This window comes from Oncorhynchus gorbuscha, unplaced genomic scaffold (assembly GCF_021184085.1).
Source record: "Oncorhynchus gorbuscha isolate QuinsamMale2020 ecotype Even-year unplaced genomic scaffold, OgorEven_v1.0 Un_scaffold_522, whole genome shotgun sequence".
NCBI classification, from domain to species: domain Eukaryota; kingdom Metazoa; phylum Chordata; class Actinopteri; order Salmoniformes; family Salmonidae; genus Oncorhynchus; species Oncorhynchus gorbuscha.
In genome coordinates, this window is record NW_025745349.1 from 79,229 (window position 1) to 106,597 (window position 27,369).

A 27,369-nucleotide genomic window follows, 5' to 3' on the forward strand; every position below is an offset into this window, starting at 1 on the left:
CTGTTGAAGGAGATCGCCTCACTACCTGTCTATCGGTCATATCTCTGTTTACGGAGATGACCTCACGACCTGTCTATCGGTCATATCTCTGTTGAAGGAGATCACCTCACGACCTGTCTATCGGTCATATCTCTGTTTAAGGAGATCGCCTCACGACCTGTCTATCGGTCATATCTCTGTTGAAGGAGATCACCTCACGACCTGTCTATCGGTCATATCTCTGTTTAAGGAGATCACCTCACGACCTGTCTATCGGTCATATCTCTGTTGAAGGAGATCACCTCACTACCTGTCTATCGGTCATATCTCTGTTGAAGGAGATCACCTCACTACCTGTCTATCGGTCATATCTCTGTTTAAGGAGATGACCTCGACGACCTATCTATCGGTCATATCTCTGTTTAAGGAGATCACCTCACGACCTGTCTATCGGTCATATCTCTGTTTAAGGTGATCACCTCACGACCTGTCTATCGGTCATATCTCTGTTGAAGGAGATCACCTCACGACCTGTCTATCGGTCATATCTCTGTTTAAGGAGATCACCTCACGACCTGTCTATCGGTCATATCTCTGTTTAAGGAGATCACCTCACGACCTGTCTATCGGTCATATCTCTGTTGAAGGAGATCACCTCACAACCTTCATAGCTATAATAAGAGTAAAAAGCATGTTCTCTCTCTCATCATCCCCAATGACAACACACACACACCCCCTCAGAACATATCAAAGATAAGAGAGGTCAGCCTCTGTCGAAAGGGCCTGGGGGTTAAGCCTGTGGTTAGGGGTCCGAGTTCTGGGTTCAGGGTTTGGTCCCGACTGTAGAGGGGGGGGGGGGGATAGTGACCCTGGAAGCGTCTCCAATGGTACTCTATTCCCTCTATAGTGCACTACTTTAGACCAGAGCCCTATAGAACCCTATTCCCTCTATAGTGCACTAATTTAGACCAGAGCCCTATAGAACCCTATTCCCTATATAGTGCAGTACTTTAGACCAGAGCCCTATAGAACCCTATTCCCTATATAGTGCACTACTTTAGACCAGGACCCATAGCGCTCTGGTCAAAGTAGTGGACTATATAGAGTAGGATGTAATTTGGGATACATCTCATGTTGTGGGCCTGTTGACCACCCCGCCTGGCCCGGTGGTCTACTGGGCCTGTTGACCACACCGCCTGGCCCGGTGGTCTACTAGACCTGTTGACCACACTGCCTGGCCCGGTGGTCTACTGGGCCTGTTGACCACACCGCCTGGCCCGGTGGTCTACTAGACCTGTTGACCACACTGCCTGGCCCGGTGGTGTACTGGGCCTGTTGACCACACCGCCTGGCCCGGTGGTCTACTGGGCCTGTTGACCACACCGTCTGGCCCGGTGGTCTACTGGGCCTGTTGACCACACCGCCTGGCCCGGTGGTCTACTGGGCCTGTTGACCACACCGCCTGGCCCGGTGGTCTACTGGGCCTGTTGACCACACCGTCTGGCCCGGTGGTCTACTGGGCCTGTTGACCACACCGCCTGGCCCGGTGGTCTACTGGACCTGTTGACCACCCCGCCTGGCCCGGTGGTCTACTGGGCCTGTTGACCACCCCGCCTGGCCCGGTGGTCTACTGGGCCTGTTGACCACCCCGCCTGGCCCGGTGGTCTACTGGTCCTGTTGACCACACCGCCTGGTCCGGTGGTCTACTGGACCTGTGGACCACACCGCCTGGCCCGGTGGTCTACTGGGCCTGTTGACCACCCCGCCTGGCCCGGTGGTCTACTGGGCCTGTTGACCACACCGCCTGGCCCGGTGGTCTACTTAGCCTTGGTTTTCTCCTCGTAGGTTCCGGCGTTCTTGTAGGAGCCGACGTATCCCGTTTCCTCCACCAGTTCCTCCCGCCCGCCCTTACCCCTCCCCTTCCCGCTCTCGTCGAAGCGCTCTTTGTGGGAGCCTGTGTACTTGGTGGTGTCCGTCAGTCTGTCCACTGCGGCTGTCTTCGCCATTTTCTGTGGGGGAGGGGGGTGGGGGACGACAGTATCAGAAACCATGATGTCATGTTGGTGAGCTAAACCAATACAGTTCTGTTTTTTAATGATACACTGCTACTGTAGGTTTTCTTGACAAACTGAGGAAGTTCCCGCTGTCCTCCAGCGTTGGGATCACAACAGTTCTGAAGGTTCTAGAATCTGAATGTTATACACAGGAGGATACAGCTGGAGGTGGATAGGTAGAACCCTAAAGAAGGTCCCTAGAATCTGAATGTTTTACACAGGAGGACACAGCTGGAGGTGGATAGGTAGAACCTCTCCCTAAAGAAGGTCCCTGGAATCTGAATGTTATACACAGGAGGATACAGCTGGAGGTAGAACCCTAAAGAAGGTCCTTAGAATCTGAATGTTATACACAGGAGGATACTGGAGGTAGAACAGGAGGACACAGCTGGAGGTGGATAGGTAGAACCCTCCCTAAAGAAGGTCCCTAGAATCTGAATGTTATACACAGGAGGATACAGCTGGAGGTGGATAGGTAGAACCTCTCCCTAAAGAAGGTCCCTAGAATCTGAATGTTTTACACAGGAGGATACAGCTGGAGGTAGAACCCTAAAGAAGGTCCCTAGAATCTGAATGTTTTACATAGGAGGATACAGCTGGAGGTGGAACCCTAAAGAAGGGATTACTTTAACTCAATTATAATTTCTTAAGTCAAAAAACCAACAGCCACTCTTAGATAAAGAGGTTGAACTCCGGTTCAATTCACAGCATGACAACAGCCAGCCAGTGTTAACAAATTATTGTGTTTGGAGAAAAAATAAACCTTAGGTAAGACACACACACACACGACACAGACACAGACACAGACACACACACACACACACACACACACACACACACACACACACGCACGCACACACACGCACGCACACACACACACACACACACACACACACACACACACACACACACACACACACCTCACCGATGAAGCCAATCTCTTATAATGGATATGATGTCATGAATGTGAGTTGGCTCAGAGCGAGCCAGAGCACTGAGACGGTTTGGAGAGCTGAGTACATTCACTGTATTCACTCAGGCACGTCTAAACAACCTCCTTCAGAACGGCGTGATTAACACACCGTCCTCCTCCACAACTGTCCTTATCTACCCTCAAGTGACAGCAGACCACTTTGCCAGGCCTTATCCCCATATTCATGTAGGTACATAATCTTACCACACACTTGAAGCTGGGTTTTAGAACAAGACCGTGTTTATTTAGCTGGATAACATGTCAATAATTAAAGTTGATTGGTTGCAGTAGTAGTAGTAGTAGTAGTAGTAGTGTAGTAGTAATAGTAGTAGTAGTAGTAGTAGTAATAGTAGTAGTAATAGTAGTACCATTAGTAGAAGTAGCATAGTAGTAGTAGTAGTAGTAGTATTAGTAATAGTAGTAGTAGTGGTATAGTAGTAGTAGTAGTACTAGTAGTAGTAGTGGTATAGTAGTAGTATAGTAGCAGTAGTAGTAACAGTAGTACTAGAAGTAGTAGTAGTAGTGTAGTAGTAGTAGTGGTAGTAGTAGTAGTAGTAGTAGTGGTAGTAGTAGTAGTAGTAGTAGTAGTAGTAGTGGTAGTAGTAGTAGTAATATTAGTAGTAGTAGTAGTAGTATTAGTAGTACCAGTAGTAGTAGTGTAGTAGTAATAGTAGTAGTAGTAGTAGTAGTATTAGTAATAGTAGTACCAGTAGTAGTAGTGTAGTAGTAATAGTAGTAGTAGTAGTAGTAGTAATAGTAGTAGTAATAGTAGTACCATTAGTAGAAGTAGCAGTAGTATAGTAGTAGTAGTAGTAGTAGTAGTATAGTAATAGTAGTAGTAGTATAGTAGTACCAGTAGTAGTAGTAGTAGTAGTAGTAGTAGTAGTAGTAGTAACCAGTAGTAGTAGTAGTAGTAGTAGTAGTAGTAGCAGTAGTAGCTAGTAGTAGTAGCAGTAGTAGTAGTAGTAGTAGTAGTAGTAGTAGTAGCAGCAGTAGTAGTAGTAGTAGCAGTAGTAGTAACAGTAGTAGTAGTAGTAGTAGTGGTGGTAGTAGTAGTAGTGCAGTAGTAGTAGTAGTAGTAGTAGTAGTAGTAGTGGTAGTAGTAGTAGTAGTAGTAGTAGTAGTAGTAGTAGTAGTAGTAGTAGTAGTAGTAGTAGTAGTAGTAGTAGTAGTAGTAGTAGTGGTAGTAGTAGTAGTAGTAGTAGTAGTGGTAGTAGTAGTAGTGGTAGTAGTAGTAGTAGTAGTAGTAGTAGTAGTAGTAGTAGTAGTAGTAGTAGTAGTAGTAGTAGTAGTAGTAGCAGTAGTAGTAGTAGTAGTAGTAGTAGTAGTAGTAGTAGTAGTAGCAGCAGTAGTAGTGTAGTAGCAGTAGTAATAGTAGTAGTATATTAGTAGAGTAGTAGTAGTGTAGTAGTAGTATATTAGTCGTAGTAGTAGTATAGTAGTAGTATATTAGTAGCAGCAGTATATTAGTAGTAGTAGTAGTAGCAGTAGTAGTAGTAGTATTTTAGTAGTAGTGGTGTATTTGTAGTAGTAGTGTATTTGTAGTAGTATATTATTATTATTGTAAGTAGTAGTAGTAGTTGTAGTGTAGTAGTAGTGTATTAGTAGTAGTAGTATAGTAGTAGCATATTAGTAGTAGTAGTAGCAGTAGTAGTAGTATTTTAGTAGTAGTGGTGTATCTGTAGTAGTATATTATTATTATTATTAGTATACTAGTAGTAGTAGTATATTAGTAGTAGTAGTGTATCTGTCGTACCGTGACTCCTACGTTGGTGGGCTCCTTGCCCTCTATCAGCTTGTAGACAGACGTTAGGGCCTCCTCTTTGCTCTGACCTTTGAACCTCTTAGGGGCCAGCTCCTCCAGGGCTCTCTGGAATTCCTCGTAGGTGATCACCCGGGACGTCTTCGCTCTGCAACGGTTCCACAACACTGTTCTGAGGTGGATTTATAATCTACTACTGTCGGAAAACAACAGTCGTTCCACAACACTGTTCTGAGGTGGATTTATAATCTACTACTGTCGGAAAACAACAGTCGTTCCACAACACTGTTCTGAAGTGGATTTATAATCTACTACTGTCGGAAAACAACAGTCGTTCCACAACACTGTTCTGAAGTGGATTTATAATCTACTAGTCATTTAGCAGACGCTCTTATCCAGAGCGACTTACAGTTCTGAAGTGGATTTACTCAAGTATTATCAGAACTAGTATAAGTATATAATAATAATAATAATAATAATAATAATAATAATAATAATAATAATAATAATAATGGGCCAATTGAAACCAACATTGGCCACCATTTTATCGCCAGTTGATCTCTCTTAAACCATGGGAAAGTTCATTTTATATGGCCCAGTGCCCCGGGTGGGTGGAGATTACCCTTAAGGACCAATGGAATGGTCTAAAAATACGCAAACTCCGCCAAACCGGGGCACTGGGCCATACAAAACAAACTCGCCCATGCTTTAAGAGAGACCAGTTGAGGATAATCTAGCGGCTAATGTTGGTTGCAATTGGTACCATAAATAATAACATCATCGTAATAGATTAACGTATTACATTGTTATTATGTTGTAGTTGGTTGTTATTAAAACTGGGCCATACAAAACATGATTTCAGAGCGATCAATTGGGAATAATCTAGCGCCTAATGTTGGTTACAATTTGTCCCATAAATAATAATCAGCATCATCGTAATAGATTAACGTATTACATTGATAATTATGTTTTTTTTGTCGTTTGGTCGCTATTAAAACTCACTTGACTTTCGTGAAGACGATATCCACGTCAGTGCCGGTGACATTCTTGGCGTCGGTGATCTTGCAGTCCTTACACAGTTTAGCCCAGTTCTTCCCGTTCATCTCCTTCCCTGTGGCCTTGGTGTCTCCGTGGATCGCGAACTTCTTAAAGGAGTTCATCAGCTGCTTCAGATCTGTGCTCTCCGCCATCTTGGTAGAATATCTACCACAATAAGACAACATGGGTCTTTATTATACATATTTATACATATTTGTCTGTCTACAAGCTGATAGAGGGCAAGGAGCCCACCAACGTAGGAGTCACGGTACGACAGATACACTACTACTACTAGTATACTACTATACTACTACTACTAATATACTACTGCTACTACTACTACTAGTATACTACTACTACTAATATACTACTACTAGTATACTACTATACTACTACTAGTAGTATACTAGTATACTACTACTAGTATACTACTACTAATAATATACTACTACTACTACTACTACTATTATACTACTACTACTACTAATATACTACTACTACTAGTATACTACTATACTACTACTACTACTACTATTATACTACTACTACTACTAATATACTACTACTACTAGTATACTACTACTACTACTACTACTACTAATATACTACTACTACTACTAATATACTACTACTACTAGTATACTACTACTACTACTACTATACTACTACTGACACAATAAGCAGGTGTATTTAAAGCTGCCTGATTACAAAACAGGACAACAAGACTCATCGCTGTGTTCTAATACCCATACTCACATACTGTATACTACATACTTAATGAGAATATACTATTAGTACATTTTAGTATACTGTAAAGGAAGAGTATCATTCCAGTTGAGCTTCGCCTGTCCAACCGGAAGTTGATGCTGTTGCTATGCAACGTCTTGCTAGCGTATTAGCATAACAAATGACCGATTTCCGGGGTGTGTTCGTAAATTCATTCTGGGGGTGTCCAGATTGTCCCGTTCGTATATTTCAGAGCGTTCAGAGGGCCCTGCCGTAGGAGTAGGGTTCAACGGTAGTCAAGCACCAAAAGCTAACTGGCTAACGTTGGCTAGCTACTTAAAAGAATATAATTTTTTTTTTATTTTAATTTCACATATTTTATTGATAGTGGAAAACAGTCATCTTGCAGGATAAAAATATCGTCTGAAATCTTGGACGTCTCCCACACAGCATCTCTTGAGATCGGCCATCATTTCATGTTCTTAGTTACACTGGCGGTTGTAGTGGATAATTGACTGCCTAGCGACTTCCAAACACCTCACTCTGACCATGATACTCTCCCAAGCAGAGCTGCTCAGCCTGTTTTCATGTTATCCAGAGACTTGGTGACTGTAATTGTGTTCCTGGCAACAATTTTATCTATCTTCTTTTTTAAATTTTGCTGATGTTTAATGACAACGGCCAAAGCTTATTGAAACGCACAACGACTATACCACTTAGCTAAGAATGATGTGAATCATCAAGTCAATAAACGTTGGTTAATTAGATCAGCAGATCGTTAATACCTTGTCAACTGCCTGGCAAGTTTGATTTATTGTGTTAGTTTTGTACTACTAACGTTAGTGTCTGTCTCATGCTAAGATGAACCCCGACTTTAAAATGAATATACTGCTGTAATGCTATTTGCAGACCTTCCCCTTCAGGGATCTGGGTAGATAATCTGTTGTCAGGCCAACATAAAGTGGTAGAAAACTTATTTGAAAAGTTATTACTATATTACATTGTGTAACAGTATAACTTTAGAGAGGAGGAGAGCCCAGGGGAGAGGAGGAGGGAAGAGGAGGGACCCTCTGGACACATCAACAACAGTCACCCTCCGAGGAGAAAGAAAAGGAGGAGATCGCTCCAGGAAAAAGAGGAGCCCTTGCAGAGAAAGGAGGGAACCAACCGGGAAGTTCAAGGTCTCAGAGAGAGTGACGTCAGAGGAGGGGGAGAGAGGAGGGAAGAGGAGGAGAGAAGAGGAGGACTAGCTAGGGCCATTTCACAAGAGTTACAATTGCTCAATAAAAATAAAAGAAAAAACATTTGTCAGAATTAGTTAAAGCAATGAATTTGAGGAGAGCTCTCCTCGGCTGTATATTCTTCGGAATTTTCTCAAATCTGAAAACGTAGTGAAGCAACACACCTTTTCTGAAGAATTGCATTATGGGTCCTTAAAAGGACGGATATAGTGTCCACTGTATATATAGGAGAGGGAGGGGGAGAGGGGCGAATTTAGTACGACAGAAGGGGGGAACTTTTTGGCATATAAACAATATCCATACTATGACCAATGAGCATACTATATACTCTATTCACCTCACAGATTGTAGGAGGTTAGTGGGGTTAGTATGACCAATGAGCATACTATATACTCTATTCACCTCACAGATTGTACGGTTAGTGGTGTTAGTATGACCAATGAGCATACATCATGTGTCTATTCACCTCACAGAGAGAACATCATGTGTTAACAGAACCACCCAGGAGAGAACATCATGTGTCTATTCAGAACCCACCCAGAGAGAACATCATGTGTCTACAGAATGACCAGGAGAGAACATCATATACTCTATTCAGAACCTCACAGATTGAACATCATGTGTTACAGAACCAATGAGCATACTATATACTCTATTCACCTCACTCCAGAGAGAACATCAGTGTGTTAGTATGAACCCACCCATGAGAGAACATATGTGTCTATTCAGAACCCTCCAGAGAGAACATTAGTGGTGTTACATGACCAGGATGAGAACTATATACTCTATTCAGAACCCACCCAGTTAGAACATTAGTGGTGTTAGTATGACCAATGAGCAGAACATATACTCTATTCAGAACCCACAGATTGTAGAGAACATGGTGTTAGTATGACCATTGAGCAGAACTATATACTCTATTCAGAACCTCACAGATAGAACGGTTAGTGGTGTTAGTAGAACCACCCAGGATGAGCATCACTATAGAACTCTATTCACCTCCTCCAGGACAGAACATTGTGGGTTAGTCCAGGGAGAACATTAGTATGAACCAGGATGAGAACATCACTACAGAATACTCTATTCACCTCACAGATACCCAGGAGTGAACATCAGTATGAACCAATGAGCATACTACAGAACTCCCACCCACAGAGAACATCAGTGGGTCTAGTAGACCCTCCAGGAGCATACATATACTCTATTCACCTCACAGTTAGAACGGTTAGTGGGGTTAGTAGAACCACCCAGGAGCAACATCATGTCTATTCAGAACCTCCAGATTGAGAACATCATGTGTCTAGTAGAACCAATGAGCATACTATCATACTCTACAGAACCTCACAGAGAGAACATCATGTGTTAGTATGACCATTGAGCATACTATAGAACTCTATTCAGGAGAGAACATCACTACAGAACCCACCCAGGAGGAACATCATGTGTCTAACAGAACCCACCCAGGAGAACATCATGTGTCTACAGAACCACCCAGGAGAGCATACTATCATACTCTATTCAGAACCCACCCAGATAGAGGGGTTCATGTGTTAGTATGACCAGGATGAACATCTATATACTCTATTCACCTCACAGATAGAACATCATGTGTTAGTAGACCAATGAGCATACATATGTGTCTATTCAGAACTCACCCAGGATAGAACATCATGTGTTAGTATGAACCAGGAGAGAACATCATATACTCTACAGAACCCACCCAGAGAGTGGGGTTAGTGGGGTTAGTAGAAGTATTGGAACAACATTTTAGACTTTCTATAATGGATGTTTCACCCAGTATTGTATTCATTTAAATGGTATATGACAGAACTTGATCCAGGAGAGTAAATACCTTGTCAACAGAACCCACCAAAGAACATCGTGTCAAAGTTGACTGATTTATTGTGTTAGTTTTGTACTACTAGGATAGTGTCTGTCTCATGCTCCAGATGAACCCTCAGGACTTTAAAATGAATATCACATGTCCTCTAACCCAGGAGAGAACATCATGTGTTTGACCTCTCAGACCTTAACCCCTTCAGGGATCTGGGTTCACACAATCTGTTGAAAGAATTCATTTTTTTAAATAAAGAGAGCAGAAGAGAAGGAGGAGGAGAGAACAGGAGAGGACAGAAGGACCCAGGAGAGAACATCAAGAGAAGGAGAGGAGAGAACAGGAGGACAGAAGACCCAGGAGAGAACATCATGGGACAGAAGGACCCAGGAGGAGAACATCATGTGGGGACAGAACCCCTCCAGGAGAGAACATCATGTGGGGAGAGAACCCTCCAGGAGGAGAGAACATCAGGAAAGAAGACCCAGGAGGAGAAGATCATGGTCTACAGAAGACCCAGGAGAGAACATCAGTGAACAGAACCCCCCAGGAGAGAACATCATGGAGTCTAACAGAAGGACCCAGGAGAGAACATCATGGAGAGAAGACCCAGGAGAGAACATCATGTGTCTAACAGAAACCCAGGAGAGAACATCATGTGTCTAACAGAAGACCCAGGAGAGAACAGAGGAGGACCCAGAGAACATCAACAGAGAGGAGAGGAGGGAACAGAAGACCCAGGAGAGAACATCAGGAGGACAGAAGAGGAGGAGAGAACATCATGGAGGAGAAGAGGAGGAGAGAACATCAGGAGAAGGGGGACCCAGGAGAGAACAGGAGGGACAGAAGACCCAGGAGAGAACATCATGGAGGAGAACCCACCCAGGAGAGAACATCATGTGAGGAGGACCCCTCCAGGAGGAACATCATGTGTCTAACAGAACCCCTCCAGGAGAGAACATCATGGAGGACAGAAGCCTCCAGGAGAGAACATCATGTGTCTAACAGAACCCTCCAGAGAGAGAACATCAACAGAACCCACCCAGGAGAGAACATCATGTGAGAACCCACCCAGGAGAGAACATCACTACAGAAGGGGAGAGAACATCAGGACAGAAGACCCAGGAGAGAACATCAGTGTCTAACAGAAGAGGAGAGAACATCAACAGAAGGAGAGGAGAGAACATCAGGACAGAACCCTCCAGAGAGAGGAGGGAAGAGGAGAACCCACCCAGGAGGGAACAGGAGGAGGAGGGAACCCTCCAGGAGAGAAGATCATGGGGGAGGAGAAAGAGGAGAGAACATCAGGGAAAGAACTCTATTAGGAGGAGAAAGGGGAGAGAGGAGAGAACATCACTACAGAACCCACCCAGGAGAGAACATCATGGTCTAACAGAACCCACCCAGGAGAGAACATCATGTGTCTATAGAAGAACCCAGAGAGAACATCATGTGTCTAACAGAACCCCTCCAGGAGAGAACATCATGTGTCTAACAGAACCCACCCAGGAGAGAACATCATGTGTCTAACAGAACCCACCCAGGAGAGAACATCATGTGTCTAACAGAACCCACCCAGGAGAGAACATCATGTGTCTAACAGAACCCACCCAGGAGAGAACATCATGTGTCTAACAGAACCCCTCCAGGAGAGAACATCATGTGTCTAACAGAACCCACCCAGGAGAGAACATCATGTGTCTAACAGAACCCCTCCAGGAGAGAACATCACTACAGAACCCACCAAGCTGCCCTTCTCAGTCCTAGAACTCCAGTCTTGACGGTTCACATCTTTAACACAGCTAATGAATAAGAATCTGTGTTCTGCTAGCTAGCTATCCGTGGCTAACGTTAGTGTCGTCATGAAAAGGGTCATGAGGGGGGCTCTACAATATTACGCTTTGTGAGAACGCTTAGAAGTAGGTCATGTTGAAATGTAGTAATGGACTTTTCTTTAGCTTTTGGACTTTTCTTAAATGCTTTGTTTTGTAATGGACTTTGTTCTTAAATGTAGTTCTTTGTAATGGACTTTTCTTAAATGTAGCTTTGTAATGGACTTTTCTTAAATGTAGCTTTGTAATGGACTTTTAAACATGCAGACAATAAGACAATTGCCAATGGGGTTAACCAAGGTAACCACTGTAGTGGGTTGTTGTCCTGTAGTTATGTAGTTCCTTACAGGGGCCCAATAGGATGATGGGAGGTTCTCTCTGGGGACAGAATGTAGTTCTCTCTCTTTCTGGGGACAGAAAGTGCTCTGTAGTTATGTAGTTCTCTGTAGTTATGTAGTGCTCTGTAGTTATGTAGTGCTCTGTAGTTATGTAGTTCTCTGTAGTTATGTAGTGCTCTGTAGTTATGTAGTCTCTCTCTGTAGTTATGTAGTGCTCTATAGTTATGTAGTTCTCTGTAGTTATGTAGTGCTCTGTAGTTATGTAGTTCTCTGTAGTTATGTAGTGCTCTGTAGTTATGTAGTTCTCTGTATGTAGCTCTGTAGTTATGTAGTTCTCTGTAGTTATGTAGCTCTGTAGTTATGTAGTGCTATGTATGTAGTTCTCTGTAGTTATGTAGTGCTCTGTAGTTATGTAGTGCTCTGTAGTTATGTAGTTCTCTGTAGTTATGTAGTTCTCTGTAGTTATGTAGTTCTCTGTAGTTATGTAGTTCTCTGTAGTTATGTAGTTCTCTGTAGTTATGTAGTTCTCTGTAGTTATGTAGTGCTCTGTAGTTATGTAGTTCTCTGTAGTTATGTAGTTCTCTGTAGTTATGTAGTTCTCTGTAGTTATGTAGTGCTCTGTAGTTATGTAGTGCTCTGTAGTTATGTAGTTCTCTGTAGTTATGTAGTGCTCTGTAGTTATGTAGTTCTCTGTAGTTATGTAGTTCTCTGTAGTTATGTAGTTCTCTGTAGTTATGTAGTTCTCTGTAGTTATGTAGTGCTCTGTAGTTATGTAGTGCTCTGTAGTTATGTAGTTCTCTGTAGTTATGTAGTTCTCTGTAGTTGCTCTGTAGTTATGTAGTGCTCTGTAGTTATGTAGCTCTGTTATGTAGTTATAGTTATGTAGTTCTCTGTAGTTATGTAGTGCTCTGTAGTTATGTAGTTATGTAGTGCTCTGTAGTTATGTAGTTCTCTGTAGTTATGTAGTTCTCTGTAGTTATGTAGTTCTCTGTATGTAGTTCTCTGTAGTTATGTAGTGCTCTGTAGTTATGTAGTTCTCTGTAGTTATGTAGTTCTCTGTAGTTATGTAGTGCTCTCTGTAGTTATGTAGTGCTCTGTAGTTATGTAGTAGTTCTCTGTAGTTATGTAGTTCTCTGTAGTTATGTAGTTCTCTGTAGTTATGTAGTGCTCTGTAGTTATGTAGTTCTCTGTAGTTATGTAGTGCTCTGTAGTTATAGTTATGTTCTCTGTAGTTATGTAGTGCTCTGTAGTTATGTAGTGCTCTGTAGTTATGTAGTGCCCTGTAGTTATGTAGTCTGTAGTTATGTAGTTCTCTGTAGTTATGTAGTTCTCTTAGTTATGTAGTTCTCTGTAGTTATGTAGTGCTCTGTAGTTATGTAGTTCTCTGTAGTTATGTAGTTCTCTGTAGTTATGTAGTGCTCTGTAGTTATGTAGTTCTCTGTAGTTATGTAGTTCTCTGTAGTTGCTCTGTAGTTATGTAGTTCTCTGTAGTTATTATTCTTAGTTATTAGTTATGTAGTTATGTAGTGCTCTGTAGTTATGTAGTGCTCTGTAGTTATGTAGTTCTCTGTAGTTATGTAGTGCTCTGTAGTTATGTAGTTCTCTGTAGTTATGTAGTCTCTGTAGTTTCTCTGTAGTTATGTAGTGCTCTGTAGTTATGTAGTGCTCTGTAGTTATGTAGTTCTCTGTAGTTATGTAGTTCTCTGTAGTTATGTAGTGCTCTGTAGTTATGTAGTGCTCTGTAGTTATGTAGTTCTCTGTAGTTATGTATAGTTATGTAGTGCTCTGTAGTTATGTAGTGCTCTGTAGTTATAGTTATGTAGCTCTGTAGTTATGTAGTGCTCTGTAGTTATGTAGTACTCTGTAGTTATGTAGTTCTCTGTAGTTATGTAGTGCTCTGTAGTTATGTAGTTCTCTGTAGTTATGTAGTGCTCTGTAGTTATGTAGTGCCCTGTAGTTATGTAGTTCTCTGTAGTTATGTAGTTCTCTGTAGTTATGTAGTGCTCTGTAGTATGTTCTCTGTAGTTATGTAGTGCTCTGTAGTTATGTAGTGCTCTGTAGTTATGTTAGTGCTCTGTAGTTATGTAGTTCTCTGTAGTTATGTAGTTCTCTGTAGTTATGTAGTGCTCTGTAGTTATGTAGTGCTCTGTAGTTATGTAGTGCTCTGTAGTTATGTAGTGCTCTGTAGTTATGTAGTTCTCTGTAGTTATGTAGTTCTCTGTAGTTATGTAGTTCTCTGTAGTTATGTAGTTCTCTGTAGTTATGTAGTTCTCTGTAGTTATGTAGTTCTCTGTAGTTATGTAGTTCTCTGTAGTTATGTAGTGCTCTGTAGTTATGTAGTTCTCTGTAGTTATGTAGTTCTCTGTAGTTATGTAGTGCTCTGTAGTTATGTAGTTCTCTGTAGTTGCTCTGTAGTTATGTAGTGCTCTGTAGTTATGTAGTGCTCTGCTAAATGGCATATATTATTATTATTATTATATTAGTTATGTAGTGCTCTGTAGTGCCCTGTAGTTATGTAGTGCTCTGTAGTTATGTAGTTCTCTGTATTTATGTAGTGCTCTGTAGTTATGTAGTTCTCTGTAGTTATGTAGTTCTCTGTAGTTATGTAGTTCTCTGTAGTTATGTAGTGCTCTGTAGTTATGTTATGTAGTGCTCTGTAGTTATGTAGTTCTCTGTAGTTATGTAGTTCTCTGTAGTTATGTAGTGCTCTGTAGTTATGTAGTTCTCTGTAGTTATGTAGTGCTCTGTAGTTATGTAGTTCTCTGTAGTTATGTAGTTCTCTGTAGTTATGTAGTTCTCTGTAGTTATGTAGTGCTCTGTAGTTATGTAGTTCTCTGTAGTGCTCTGTAGTTATGTAGTGCTCTGTAGTTATGTAGTTCTCTGTAGTTATGTAGTTCTCTGTAGTTATGTAGTTCTCTGTAGTTATGTAGTTCTCTGTAGTTATGTAGTGCTCTGTAGTTCTCTGTAGTTATGTAGTTCTCTGTAGTTATGTAGTGCTCTGTAGTTATGTAGTGCTCTGTAGTTATGTAGTTCTCTGTAGTTATGTAGTGCTCTGTAGTGTAGTGCTCTCTGTAGTTATGTAGTGCTCTGTAGTTATGTAGTTCTCTGTAGTTAGTTCTCTGTAGTTATGTAGTTCTCTGTAGTTATGTAGTGCTCTGTAGTTATGTAGTGCTCTGTAGTTCTCTGTAGTTATGTAGTGCTCTGTAGTTATGTAGTGCCCTGTAGTTCTCTGTAGTTATGTAGTGCTCTGTAGTTATGTAGTGCCCTGTAGTTCTCTGTAGTTATGTAGTTCTCTGTAGTTATGTAGTGCTCTGTAGTTATGTAGTGCTCTGTAGTTCTCTGTAGTTATGTAGTGCTCTGTAGTTATGTAGTGCCCTGTAGTTCTCTGTAGTTATGTAGTGCTCTGTAGTTATGTAGTGCCCTGTAGTTATGTAGTGCTCTGTAGTTATGTAGTGCTCTGTAGTTATGTAGTGCTCTGTAGTTATGTAGTTCTCTGTAGTTATGTAGTTCTCTGTAGTTATGTAGTTCTCTGTAGTTATGTAGTTCTCTGTAGTTATGTAGTGCTCTGTAGTTATGTAGTTCTCTGTAGTTATGTAGTGCTCTGTAGTTATGTAGTTCTCTGTAGTTATGTAGTGCTCTGTAGTTATGTAGTCTCTGTAGTTCTGTAGTTATGTAGTGCTCTGTAGTTCTCTGTAGTTATGTAGTTCTCTGTAGTTATGTAGTGCTCTGTAGTTCTCTGTAGTTATGTAGTGCTCTGTAGTTATGTAGTGCTCTGTAGTTATGTAGTGCTCTGTAGTTCTCTGTAGTTATGTAGTTCTCTGTAGTTATGTAGTGCTCTGTAGTTCTCTGTAGTTATGTAGTTCTCTGTAGTTATGTAGTGCTCTGTAGTTATGTAGTGCTCTGTAGTTATGTAGTTCTCTGTAGTTATGTAGTGCTCTGTAGTGCTCTGTAGTTATGTAGTGCTCTGTAGTTATGTAGTTCTCTGTAGTTATGTAGTTCTCTGTAGTTATGTAGTTCTCTGTAGTTATGTAGTGCTCTGTAGTTATGTAGTTCTCTGTAGTTATGTAGTGCTCTGTAGTTCTCTGTAGTTATGTAGTTCTCTGTAGTTATGTAGTTCTCTGTAGTTATGTAGTGCTCTGTAGTTATGTAGTGCTCTGTAGTTATGTAGTTCTCTGTAGTTCTCTGTAGTTATGTAGTTCTCTGTAGTTATGTAGTGCTCTGTAGTTATGTAGTTCTCTGTAGTTATGTAGTGCTCTGTAGTGCCCTGTAGTTATGTAGTTCTCTGTAGTTATGTAGTGCTCTGTAGTTATGTAGTGCTCTGTAGTTATGTAGTGCTCTGTAGTTATGTAGTTCTCTGCCAGTTGTTATGGGACTAGTGAAGTTGATATTTAATAGTGGATGTGGTTTAGAGTGAACAGCCAGTCAGCAGGGACTAGATGAGGAGGTGTAGCTGAAACAGTGGGTGGGCTTGGAGAGAAGTCAGCTCTCTCTACACCAGCTGCTTCCACTCTAGAAAACTTCCTCCACGAGGCCATTCGTTTAGCAGCGATCACAATACATACAGATCAAATCACATATTACAAACCGCAGGATCAAGCTAGCAAAGGACAGCAAGCGAGTGGCATGGTGAAGGGCCAGTGTTTTTACCAGATGGCCATGACCCAGAGGGATTTACAGGAGCTATTGGAGTTAAGTGCCTTGCTCATGGGCACATTGGCAGGTTATTCACCTAGTCGGCTCTGGGATTTGAACCAGTGACCTTTCGGTTACTTGCCCAACCGGTCTTATCCGATTGGCTACGTGTGTGTGTGTGTGTAATATTTCAGAAATGACTATTAGTTTGCGCTGCCTAGCAATAACAATAATAATGGTGTGTGTAATGAACTGTTCTTGTGTATGAGGTGCTGTGTGGGTGGGGGGGGTGAAGCTCAGGCCAGGGACAGACAGACAGACAGACAGACAGACAGACAGACAGACAGACAGACAGACAGACAGACAGACAGACAGACAGACAGACAGACAGACAGACAGACAGACAGACAGATGGACAGACAGACAGCATTGCATCCTGCAGCTCGGGACAGACAGACCATTGTCTGTCTGTCTGTAGGATGCAATGCTGTCTGTCTGTCTGTCTGTCTGTCTGTCTGTCTGTCTGTCTGTCTGTCTGTCTGTCTGTCTGTCTGTCTGTCTGTCTGTCTGTCTGTCTGTCTGTCTGTCTGTCTGTCTGTCGGATGCAATGCTGTCTGTCTGTCTGTCTGTCTGTCTGTCTGTCTGTCTGTCTGTCTGCCTGTCTGCCTGTCTGCCTGTCTGCCTGCCTGCCTGTCTGTCTGTCTGTCTGTCTGTCTGTCTGTCTGTCTGTCTGTCTGTCTGTCTGTCTGTCTGTCTGTCTGTCTGTCTGTCTGTCTGTCTGTCTGTCTGTCTGTCTGTCTGTCTGACAGAGCATTGCATCCTACAGCCAGAGAGTAGAAAGAACACATTGAGAGAGAGACAGCATGTCCCAAATGGCCCCGTATTCCCTGTACTGTATAGTGCACTACCATAGGCTCCTGGTCAAAAAGGTAGTGCACTATACAGGCAATAGGGAACCAGTTGGGACGCAGCACCCAGATTCCACCCCTGCTCTTCTGTCTGGCACAGAGGATTAGTCCCCAGCGATCCGAACGTTTAGAGAACCTCTCCGTTGTGAAGAACCAGCTGGTCCGTTAGACTCAGTCCCTATGGAGAACTAGAGACACTGCTGTGACCTAAGGACTGTGTCACTCCAGGTACTGTAGGCTACAATGCATCACAAGGTTTAGCAAGCAGGTAGCCTAGTGGTTAGAGCGTTGGGTCAGTAACCAGCAGGTAGCCTAGTGGTTAGAGTGTTGGGTCAGTAACCAGCAGGTAGCCTAGTGGTTAGAGGGGTGGACTAGTAACCAGCAGGTAGACTAGTGGTTAGAGTGTTGGGTCAGTAACCAGCAGGTAGCCTAGTGGTTAGAGTGTTGGGTCAGTAACCAGCAGGTAGCCTAGTGGTTAGAGGGTTGGACTAGTAACCAGCAGGTAGACTAGTGGTTAGAGTGTTGGACTAGTAACCAGCAGGTAGCCTAGTGGTTAGAGGGTTGGACTAGTAACCAGCAGGTAGACTAGTGGTTAGAGTGTTGGGTCAGTAACCAGCAGGTAGCCTAGTGGTTAGAGGGTTGGACTAGTAACCAGCAGGTAGACTAGTGGTTAGAGTGTTGGACTAGTAACCAGCAGGTAGCCTAGTGGTTAGAGGGTTGGACTAGTAACCAGCAGGTAGACTAGTGGTTAGAGTGTTGGGTCAGTAACCAGCAGGTAGCCTAGTGGTTAGAGGGTTGGACTAGTAACCAGCAGGTAGACTAGTGGTTAGAGTGTTGGACTAGTAACCAGCAGGTAGCCTAGTGGTTAGAGGGTTGGACTAGTAACCAGCAGGTAGCCTAGTGGTTAGAGTGTTGGGTCAGTAACCAGCAGGTAGCCTAGTGGTTAGAGCGCTGGGTCAGTAACCAGCTGGTCCGTTAGACTCAGTCCCTATGGAGAACTAGAGACACTGCTGTGTCCTAAGGACTGTGTCACTCCAGGTACTGTAGGCTACAATGCATCACAAGGTTTAGCAAGCAGGTAGCCTAGTGGTTAGAGTGTTGGGTCAGTAACCAGCAGGTAGTCTAGTGGTTAGAGTGTTGGGCCAGTAACCAGCAGGTAGCCTAGTGGTTAGAGCGTTGGGTCAGTAACCAGCTGGTCCGTTAGACTCAGTCCCTATGGAGAACTAGAGACACTGCTGTGTCCTAAGGACTGTGTCACTCCAGGTACTGTAGGCTACAATGCATCACAAGGTTTAGCAAGCAGGTAGCCTAGTGGTTAGAGTGTTGGGTCAGTAACCAGCAGGTAGTCTAGTGGTTAGAGTGTTGGGTCAGTAACCAGCAGGTAGTCTAGTGGTTAGAGTGTTGGGTCAGTAACCAGCAGGTAGTCTAGTGGTTAGAGTGTTGGGTCAGTAACCAGCAGGTCGTCTAGTGGTTAGAGTGTTGGGTCAGTAACCAGCAGGTAGCCTAGTGGTTAGAGTGTTGGGTCAGTAACCAGCAGGTAGTCTAGTGGTTAGAGTGTTGGGTCAGTAACCAGCAGGTAGTCTAGTGGTTAGAGTGTTGGGTCAGTAATCAGCAGGTAGCCTAGTGGTTAGAGAGTTGGGCCAGTAATCAGCAGGTAGCCTAGTGGTTAGAGTGTTGGGCCAGTAACCAGCAGGTAGTCTAGTGGTTAGAGTGTTGGGCCAGTAACCAGCAGGTAGCCTAGTGGTTAGAGTGTTGGGTCAGTAACCAGCAGGTAGTCTAGTGGTTAGAGTGTTGGGTCAGTAACCAGCAGGTAGTCTAGTGGTTAGAGTGTTGGGTCAGTAACCAGCAGGTAGCCTAGTGGTTAGAGTGTTGGGTCAGTAACCAGCAGGTAGTCTAGTGGTTAGAGTGTTGGGTCAGTAACCAGCAGGTAGCCTAGTGGTTAGAGTGTTGGGTCAGTAACCAGCAGGTAGTCTAGTGGTTAGAGTGTTGGGCCAGTAACCAGCAGGTAGCCTAGTGGTTAGAGTGTTGGGTCAGTAACCAGCAGGTAGACTAGTGGTTAGAGTAGCTGGCCTACTTCAGCAGTAATGTATCATTTTAATCATTTTAGTCAATAAGATTCTTGCTACGTAGCTTAACTTTCTGAACATTCGAGACGTGTAGTCCACTTGTCATTCCAATCTCCTTTGCATTAGCGTAGCCTCTTCTGTAGCCTGTTAACTATGTGTCTGTTTATCCCTGTTCTCTCCTCTCTGCACAGACCATACAAACGCTCCTCACCGCGTGGCCGCGGCCACCCTACTCTGGTGGTCCCAGCGCGCACGACCCACGTGGAGTTCCAGGTCTCCGGTAGCCTCTGGAACTGCCAATCTGCGGTCAACAAGGCAGAGTTCATCTCAGCCTATGCCTCCCTCCAGTCCCTCGACTTCTTGGCACTGACGGAAACATGGATCACCACAGACAACACTGCTACTCCTACTGCTCTCTCTTCGTCCGCCCACGTGTTCTCGCACACCCCGAGAGCGTCTGGTCAGCGGGGTGGTGGCACCGGGATCCTCATCTCTCCCAAGTGGTCATTCTCTCTTTCTCCCCTTACCCATCTGTCTATCGCCTCCTTTGAATTCCATGCTGTCACAGTTACTAGCCCTTTCAAGCTTAACATCCTTATCATTTATCGCCCTCCAGGTTCTCTCGGAGAGTTCATCAATGAGCTTGATGCCTTGATAAGCTCCTTTCCTGAGGACGGCTCACCTCTCACAGTTCTGGGCGACTTTAACCTCCCCACGTCTACCTTTGACTCTTTCCTCTCTGCCTCCTTCTTTCCACTCCTCTCCTCTTTTGACCTCACCCTCTCACCTTCCCCCCTACTCACAAGGCAGGCAATACGCTCGACCTCATCTTTACTAGATGCTGTTCTTCCACTAACCTCATTGCAACTCCCCTCCAAGTCTCCGACCACTGCCTTGTATCCTTTTCCCTCTCGCTCTCATCCAACACCTCCCACACTGCCCCTACTCGGATGGTATCGCGCCGTCCCAACCTTCGCTCTCTCTCCCCCGCTACTCTCTCCTCTTCCATCCTATCATCTCTTCCCTCCGCTCAAACCTTCTCCCACCTATCTCCTGATTCTGCCTCCTCAACCCTCCTCTCCTCCCTCTCTGCATCCCTTGACTCTCTATGTCCCCTATCCTCCAGGCCGGCTCGGTCCTCCCCTCCCGCTCCGTGGCTCGATGACTCATTGCGAGCTCACAGAACAGGGCTCCGGGCAGCCGAGCGGAAATGGAGGAAAACTCGCCTCCCTGCGGACCTGGCATCCTTTCACTCCCTCCTCTCTACATTTTCCTCCTCTGTCTCTGCTGCTAAAGCCACTTTCTACCACGCTAAATTCCAAGCATCTGCCTCTAACCCTAGGAAGCTCTTTGCCACCTTCTCCTCCCTCCTGAATCCTCCGCCCCCTCCCCCCTCCTCCCTCTCTGCAGATGACTTCGTCAACCATTTTGAAAAGAAGGTCGACGACATCCGATCCTCGTTTGCTAAGTCAAACGACACCGCTGGTTCTGCTCACACTGCCCTACCCTGTGCTCTGACCTCTTTCTCCCCTCTCTCTCCAGATGAAATCTCGCGTCTTGTGACGGCCGGCCGCCCAACAACCTGCCCGCTTGACCCTATCCCCTCCTCTCTTCTCCAGACCATTTCCGGAGACCTTCTCCCTTACCTCACCTCGCTCATCAACTCATCCCTGACTGTTGGCTACGTCCCTTCCGTCTTCAAGAGAGCGAGAGTTGCACCCCTTCTGAAAAAACCTACACTCGATCCCTCCGATGTCAACAATTACAGACCAGTATCCCTTCTTTCTTTTCTCTCCAAAACTCTTGAACGTGCCGTCCTTGGCCAGCTCTCCCGCTATCTCTCTCTGAATGACCTTCTTGATCCAAATCAGTCAGGTTTCAAGACTAGTCATTCAACTGAGACTGCTCTCCTCTGTATCACGGAGGCGCTCCGCACTGCTAAAGCTAACTCTCTCTCCTCTGCTCTCATCCTTCTAGATCTATCGGCTGCCTTCGATACTGTGAACCATCAGATCCTCCTCTCCACACTCTCCGAGTTGGGCATCTCCGGCGCGGCCCACGCTTGGATTGCGTCCTACCTGACAGGTCGCTCCTACCAGGTGGCGTGGCGAGAATCTGTCTCCTCACCACGCGCTCTCACCACTGGTGTCCCCCAGGGCTCTGTTCTTGGCCCTCTCCTATTCTCGCTATACACCAAGTCACTTGGCTCTGTCATAACCTCACATGGTCTCTCTTATCATTGCTATGCAGACGACACACAATTAATCTTCTCCTTTCCCCCTTCTGATGACCAGGTGGCGAATCGCATCTCTGCATGTCTGGCAGACATATCAGTGTGGATGACGGATCACCACCTCAAGCTGAACCTCGGCAAGACGGAGCTGCTCTTCCTCCCGGGGAAGGACTGCCCGTTCCATGATCTCGCCATCACGGTTGACAACTCCATTGTGTCCTCCTCCCAGAGCGCCAAGAACCTTGGCGTGATCCTGGACAACACCCTGTCGTTCTCAACTAACATCAAGGCGGTGGCCCGTTCCTGTAGGTTCATGCTCTACAACATCCGCAGAGTACGACCCTGCCTCACACAGGAAGCGGCGCAGGTCCTAATCCAGGCACTTGTCATCTCCCGTCTGGATTACTGCAACTCGCTGTTGGCTGGGCTCCCTGCCTGTGCCATTAAACCCCTTCAACTCATCCAGAACGCCGCAGCCCGTCTGGTGTTCAACCTTCCCAAGTTCTCTCACGTCACCCCGCTCCTCCGTTCTCTCCACTGGCTTCCAGTTGAAGCTCGCATCCGCTACAAGACCATGGTGCTTGCCTACGGAGCTGTGAGGGGAACGGCACCTCAGTACCTCCAGGCTCTGATCAGGCCCTACACCCAAACAAGGGCACTGCGTTCATCCACCTCTGGCCTGCTCGCCTCCCTACCACTGAGGAAGTACAGCTCCCGCTCAGCCCAGTCAAAACTGTTCGCTGCCCTGGCCCCCCAATGGTGGAACAAACTCCCTCACGACGCCAGGACAGCGGAGTCAATCACCACCTTCCGGAGACACCTGAAACCCCACCTCTTTAAGGAATACCTAGGATAGGTTAAGTAATCCCTCTCACCCCACCCCCCCTAAGTTTTAGATGCACTATTGTTAAGTGACTGTCCCACTGGATGTCATAAGGTGAATGCACCAATTTGTAAGTCGCTCTGGATAAGAGCGTCTGCTAAATGACTTAAATGTAATGTAAAATGGGTCAGTAACCAGCAGGTAGACTAGTGGTTAGAGTGTTGGGTCAGTAACCAGCAGGTAGTCTAGTGGTTAGAGTGTTGGGCCGGTAACCGTAAAGGTTGTTGGATCGAATCCCCGAGCTGACAAGGTAAAAAAAAATCTGTCGTTCTGTCCCTGAACAGGCAGTTAACCCACTGTTCCTAGGCCGTCATTGAAAATAAGAATTTGTTCTTAACTGACTCAACTGATGAACTGAAATGGCAGTATTACTCTGCTATTAATGTAAAGTACACGGTCAGGAACTGAAATGGCAGTATTTCTCTGCTACTAATGTAAAGTACACGGTGAGGAACTGAAATGGCAGTATTTCTCTGCTACTAATGTAAAGTACACGGTGAGGAACTGAAATGGCAGTATTTCTCTGCTACTAATGTAAAGTACACGGTGAGGAACTGAAATGGCAGTATTTCTCTGCTACTAATGTAAAGTACACGGTCAGGAACTGAAATGGCAGTATTTCTCTGCTACTAATGTAAAGTACATGGTGAGGAACTGAAATGGCAGTATTTCTCTGCTACTAATGTAAAGTACACGGTGAGGAACTGAAATGGCAGTATTTCTCTGCTATTAATGTAAAGTACACGGTGAGGAACTGAAATGGCAGTATTTCTCTGCTACTAATGTAAAGTACACGGTGAGGAACTGAAATGGCAGTATTACTCTGCTACTAATGTAAAGTACACGGTGAGGAACTGAAATGGCAGTATTTCTCTGCTACTAATGTAAAGTACACGGTGAGGAACTGAAATGGCAGTATTTCTCTGCTACTAATGTAAAGTACACGGTGAGGAACTGAAATGGCAGTATTACTCTGCTACTAATGTAAAGTACACGGTGAGGAACTGAAATGGCAGTATTTCTCTGCTACTAATATTAAGTACTTGGTAGTTTTGTAGATACACTACATGACCAAAAGTATATGGACACCTGCTCATCCAACATCATGTTCCAGAATCATAGCTATTAATATAGAGTTGCCCCCCCCCTCTGCTGCTATAACAGCCTCCACTCTTCTGGGAAGACTTTCCACTAGATGGTCCTTCTGTAGCTCAGTTGGTAGAGCATGGCGCTTGTAACGCCAGGGTAGTGGGTTCGATCCCCGGGACCACCCATACGTAGAATGTATGCACACATGACTGTAAGTCGCTTTGGATAAAAGCGTCTGCTAAATGGCATATATTACTATTATATATATGTTGGAACATTGCTGTGGGACTTGCTTCCATTCAGCCACAAGAGCATTAGTGAGGTCGGGCACTGATGTTGGGCGATTAGGCCTGGCTCGCAGTCGGCGTTCCAATTCATCCCAAAGGTGTTCAATGGGGTTGAGGTCAGGGCTCTGTGCAGGCCAGTCAAGTTTCACACCGATCCCAAAAATCAATTTCTGTATGGACCTTGGTTTGTGCACTGGGGCAATGTCATGCTGAAATAGACACGAATCCACTCATCTGAAGGGGTGTCCACATTCTTTTAGTGTACAGTATATGTCATAGCAAGTTTACATCTCTGTCCGTGGTGCAGTCTGGTCACACACACACACGCACACACACACACACACACACACACACACACACACACACACACACACACACACACACACACACACACACACACACACACACACACACACACACACACACACACGCACACGCACACGCGCACACACACACACACGCGCACACACAGACACACACATGCACACACACACAATGTCATTCTGTGGTGCAGTCCGGTCTAGTCTGGTTGTCTCGCTGCAGGTATTCTAGGTATTGACCACAGTCTGAGCACCAGACACGAGTCAAGCATGGTGTTAGTGGTAGTGTGGACAGCAACAGACCCTGCTGCCAGTAGTGCACTAAATAGGGGGAAAGGGTGTCATTTGTGATGCCGTGTTTATTTATTCTGTTTATGTTCTGCTTGGCTGTCCGTGTTCTGCTCAAGATGTCTGAACTGGGTCTGGTTGGTTCTGGTTGGGTCTGCTCAAGATGTCTGAACTGGGTCTGGTTGGTTCTGGTTGGGTCTGGTTGGTTCTGATTGGGTCTGGTTGGTTCTGATTGGGTCTGGTTGGTTCCGGTTGGTTCTGGTTGGTTCTGGTTGGGTCTGGTTGGTTCTGGTTCGTTCTGAACTGGTTCTGGTTGGGTCTGAACTGGGTCTGGTTGGTTCTGGTTGGTTCTGGTTGGGTCTGAACTGGGTCTGGTTGGGTCTGGTTGGTTCTGGCGTTCATCGTCCCTCAGCGTATAACGCCTGTCTGCAGGGCTGTTGGAAACGGACCCGTGTATAGTTCTACAGTAGCAGCAGCCTAATGTGACACGCGGTAATATAATAACCACGGGTTATATGGCCACTTACAGTTATATCCAATACAGGTGCTTTCATCCCAAAGTGATTTACAGTAAGGGAAGTGAGTCTGTTCACCCCAAAGTGATTTACAGTAAGGGCAGTGAGTCTGTTCATCCCAAAGTGATTTACAGTAAGGACAGTGAATTCTTTCATCCAAAGTGATTTACAGTAAGGACAGTGAATTCTTTCATCCAAAGTGATTTACAGTAAGGACAGTGAATTCTTTCATCCCAAAGTGATTTACAGTAAGGGCAGTGAGTCTGTTCATCCCAGTGATTTACAGTAAGGACAGTGAATTCTTTCATCCAAAGTGATTTACAGTAAGGACAGTGAATTATTTCATCCAAAGTGATTTACAGTAAGGACAGTGAATTCTTTCATCCCAAAGTGATTTACAGTAAGGACGGTGAGTTGTTTCATCTATATAGCCTCCACATTGACTCTGTACTGTAATACCCTGTATATAGTCTCCACATTGACTCTGTACTGTAATACCCTGAATATAGCCTCCACATTGACTCTGTACCGTAATACCCTGTATATAGCCTCCACATTGACTCTGTACCGTAATACCCTGTATATAGCCTCCACATTGACTCTGTACCGTAACACCCTGTATATAGCCTCCACATTGACTCTGTACCGGTACCCCCTGTATATAGCCTCCACATTGACTCTGTACCGTAACACCCTGTATATAGCCTCCACATTGACTCTGTACTGTAATACCCTGAATATAGCCTCCACATTGACTCTGTACCGTAATACCCTGTATATAGCCTCCACATTGACTCTGTACCGTAACACCCTGTATATAGCCTCCACATTGACTCTGTACCGGTACCCCCTGTATATAGCCTCCACATTGACCCTGTACCGTAACACCCTGTATATAGCCTCCACATTGACTCTGTACCGGTACCCCCTGTATATAGCCTCCACATTGACTCTGTACCGGTACCCCCTGTATATAGCCTCCACATTGACTCTGTACCGTAACACCCTGAATATAGCCTCCACATTGACTCTGTACCGTAATACCCTGTATATAGCCTCCCCATTGACTCTGTACCGTAATACCCTGTATATAGCCTCCACATTGACTCCTTACTGTAATACCCTGTATATAGCCTCCACATTGACTCTGTACCGTAACACCCTGTATATAGCCTCCACATTGACTCTGTACTGTAATACCCTGTATATAGCCTCCACATTGACTCTGTACTGTAATACCCTGTATATAGCCTCCACATTGACTCTGTACTGTAATACCCTGTATATAGCCTCCACATTGACTCTGTACCGTAACACCCTGTATATAGCCTCCACATTGACTCTGTACTGTAATACCCTGTATATAGCCTCCACATTGACTCTGTACTGTAATACCCTGTATATAGCCTCCACATTGACTCTGTACTGTAATACCCTGTATATACCCTCCACATTGACTCTGTACCGGTACCCCCTGTATATAGCCTCCACATTGACTCTGTACTGTAATACCCTGTATATAGCCTCCACATTGACTCTGTACCGTAATACCCTGTACATAGCCTCCACATTGACTCTGTACTGTAATACCCTGTATATAGTCTCCACATTGACTCTGTACCGTAACACCCTGTATATAGCCTCCACATTGACTATGTACTGTAATACCCTGTGTATAGCCTCCACATTGACTCTGTACCGTAACACCCTGTATATAGCCTCCACATTGACTATGTACTGTAATACCCTGTATATATCCTCCACATAGACTCTGTACCGTAATACCCTGTATATAGCCTCCACATTGACTCTGTACCGTAATACCCTTTATATAGCCTCCACATTGACTCTGTACCGTAATACCCTGTATATAGCCTCCACATTGACTCTGTACCGTAATACCCTGTATATATCCTCCACATTGACTCTGTACCGTAACACCCTGTATATAGCCTCCACATTGACTCTGTACTGTAATACCCTGTATACAGCCTCCACATTGACTCTGTACTGTAATACCCTGTATATAGCCTCCACATTGACTCTGTACCGTAACACCCTGTATATAGCCTCCACATTGCCTCTGTACCGGTACCCCCTGTATATAGCCTCCACACTGACTCTGTACCGGTACCCCCTGTATATAGCCTCCACATTGACTCTATACTGTAACACCCTGTATATAGCCTCCACATTGTCTCTGTACCGTAATACCCTGTATATAGCCTCCACATTGACTCTGTACTGTAATACCCTGTATATAGCCTCCACATTGACTCTGTACCGTAACACCCTGTATATAGCCTCCACATTGCCTCTGTACCGGTACCCCCTGTATATAGCCTCCACACTGACTCTGTACCGGTACCCC

At 44.6% G+C, this 27,369-nt stretch overlaps 1 protein-coding gene across 3 annotated transcripts in view; it reads right to left on the reverse strand.

Annotated features, from left to right (window-relative positions):
• Positions 1 to 361: 361 nt before the first annotated feature.
• LOC124018449 (tubulin polymerization-promoting protein family member 3-like) overlaps positions 362 to 27,369 on the reverse strand; it is a 30,515-nt gene continuing 3,507 nt past the window's right edge. For 2 of the 3 annotated variants that reach the window (XM_046333770.1, XM_046333772.1), the window contains exons 2-4: positions 5,771 to 5,971; positions 4,763 to 4,916; positions 362 to 1,988 (exon numbers count right to left, since the gene is read on the reverse strand). In XM_046333770.1, coding sequence (XP_046189726.1) covers positions 1,797 to 1,988; positions 4,763 to 4,916; positions 5,771 to 5,958 — 534 coding nt within the window. In that variant the 5' untranslated portion in view covers positions 5,959 to 5,971 and the 3' untranslated portion in view covers positions 362 to 1,796. The remainder of the gene's footprint in view (positions 1,989 to 4,762; positions 4,917 to 5,770; positions 5,972 to 27,369) is intronic. The other variant, XM_046333771.1, reaches the window with a different exon arrangement.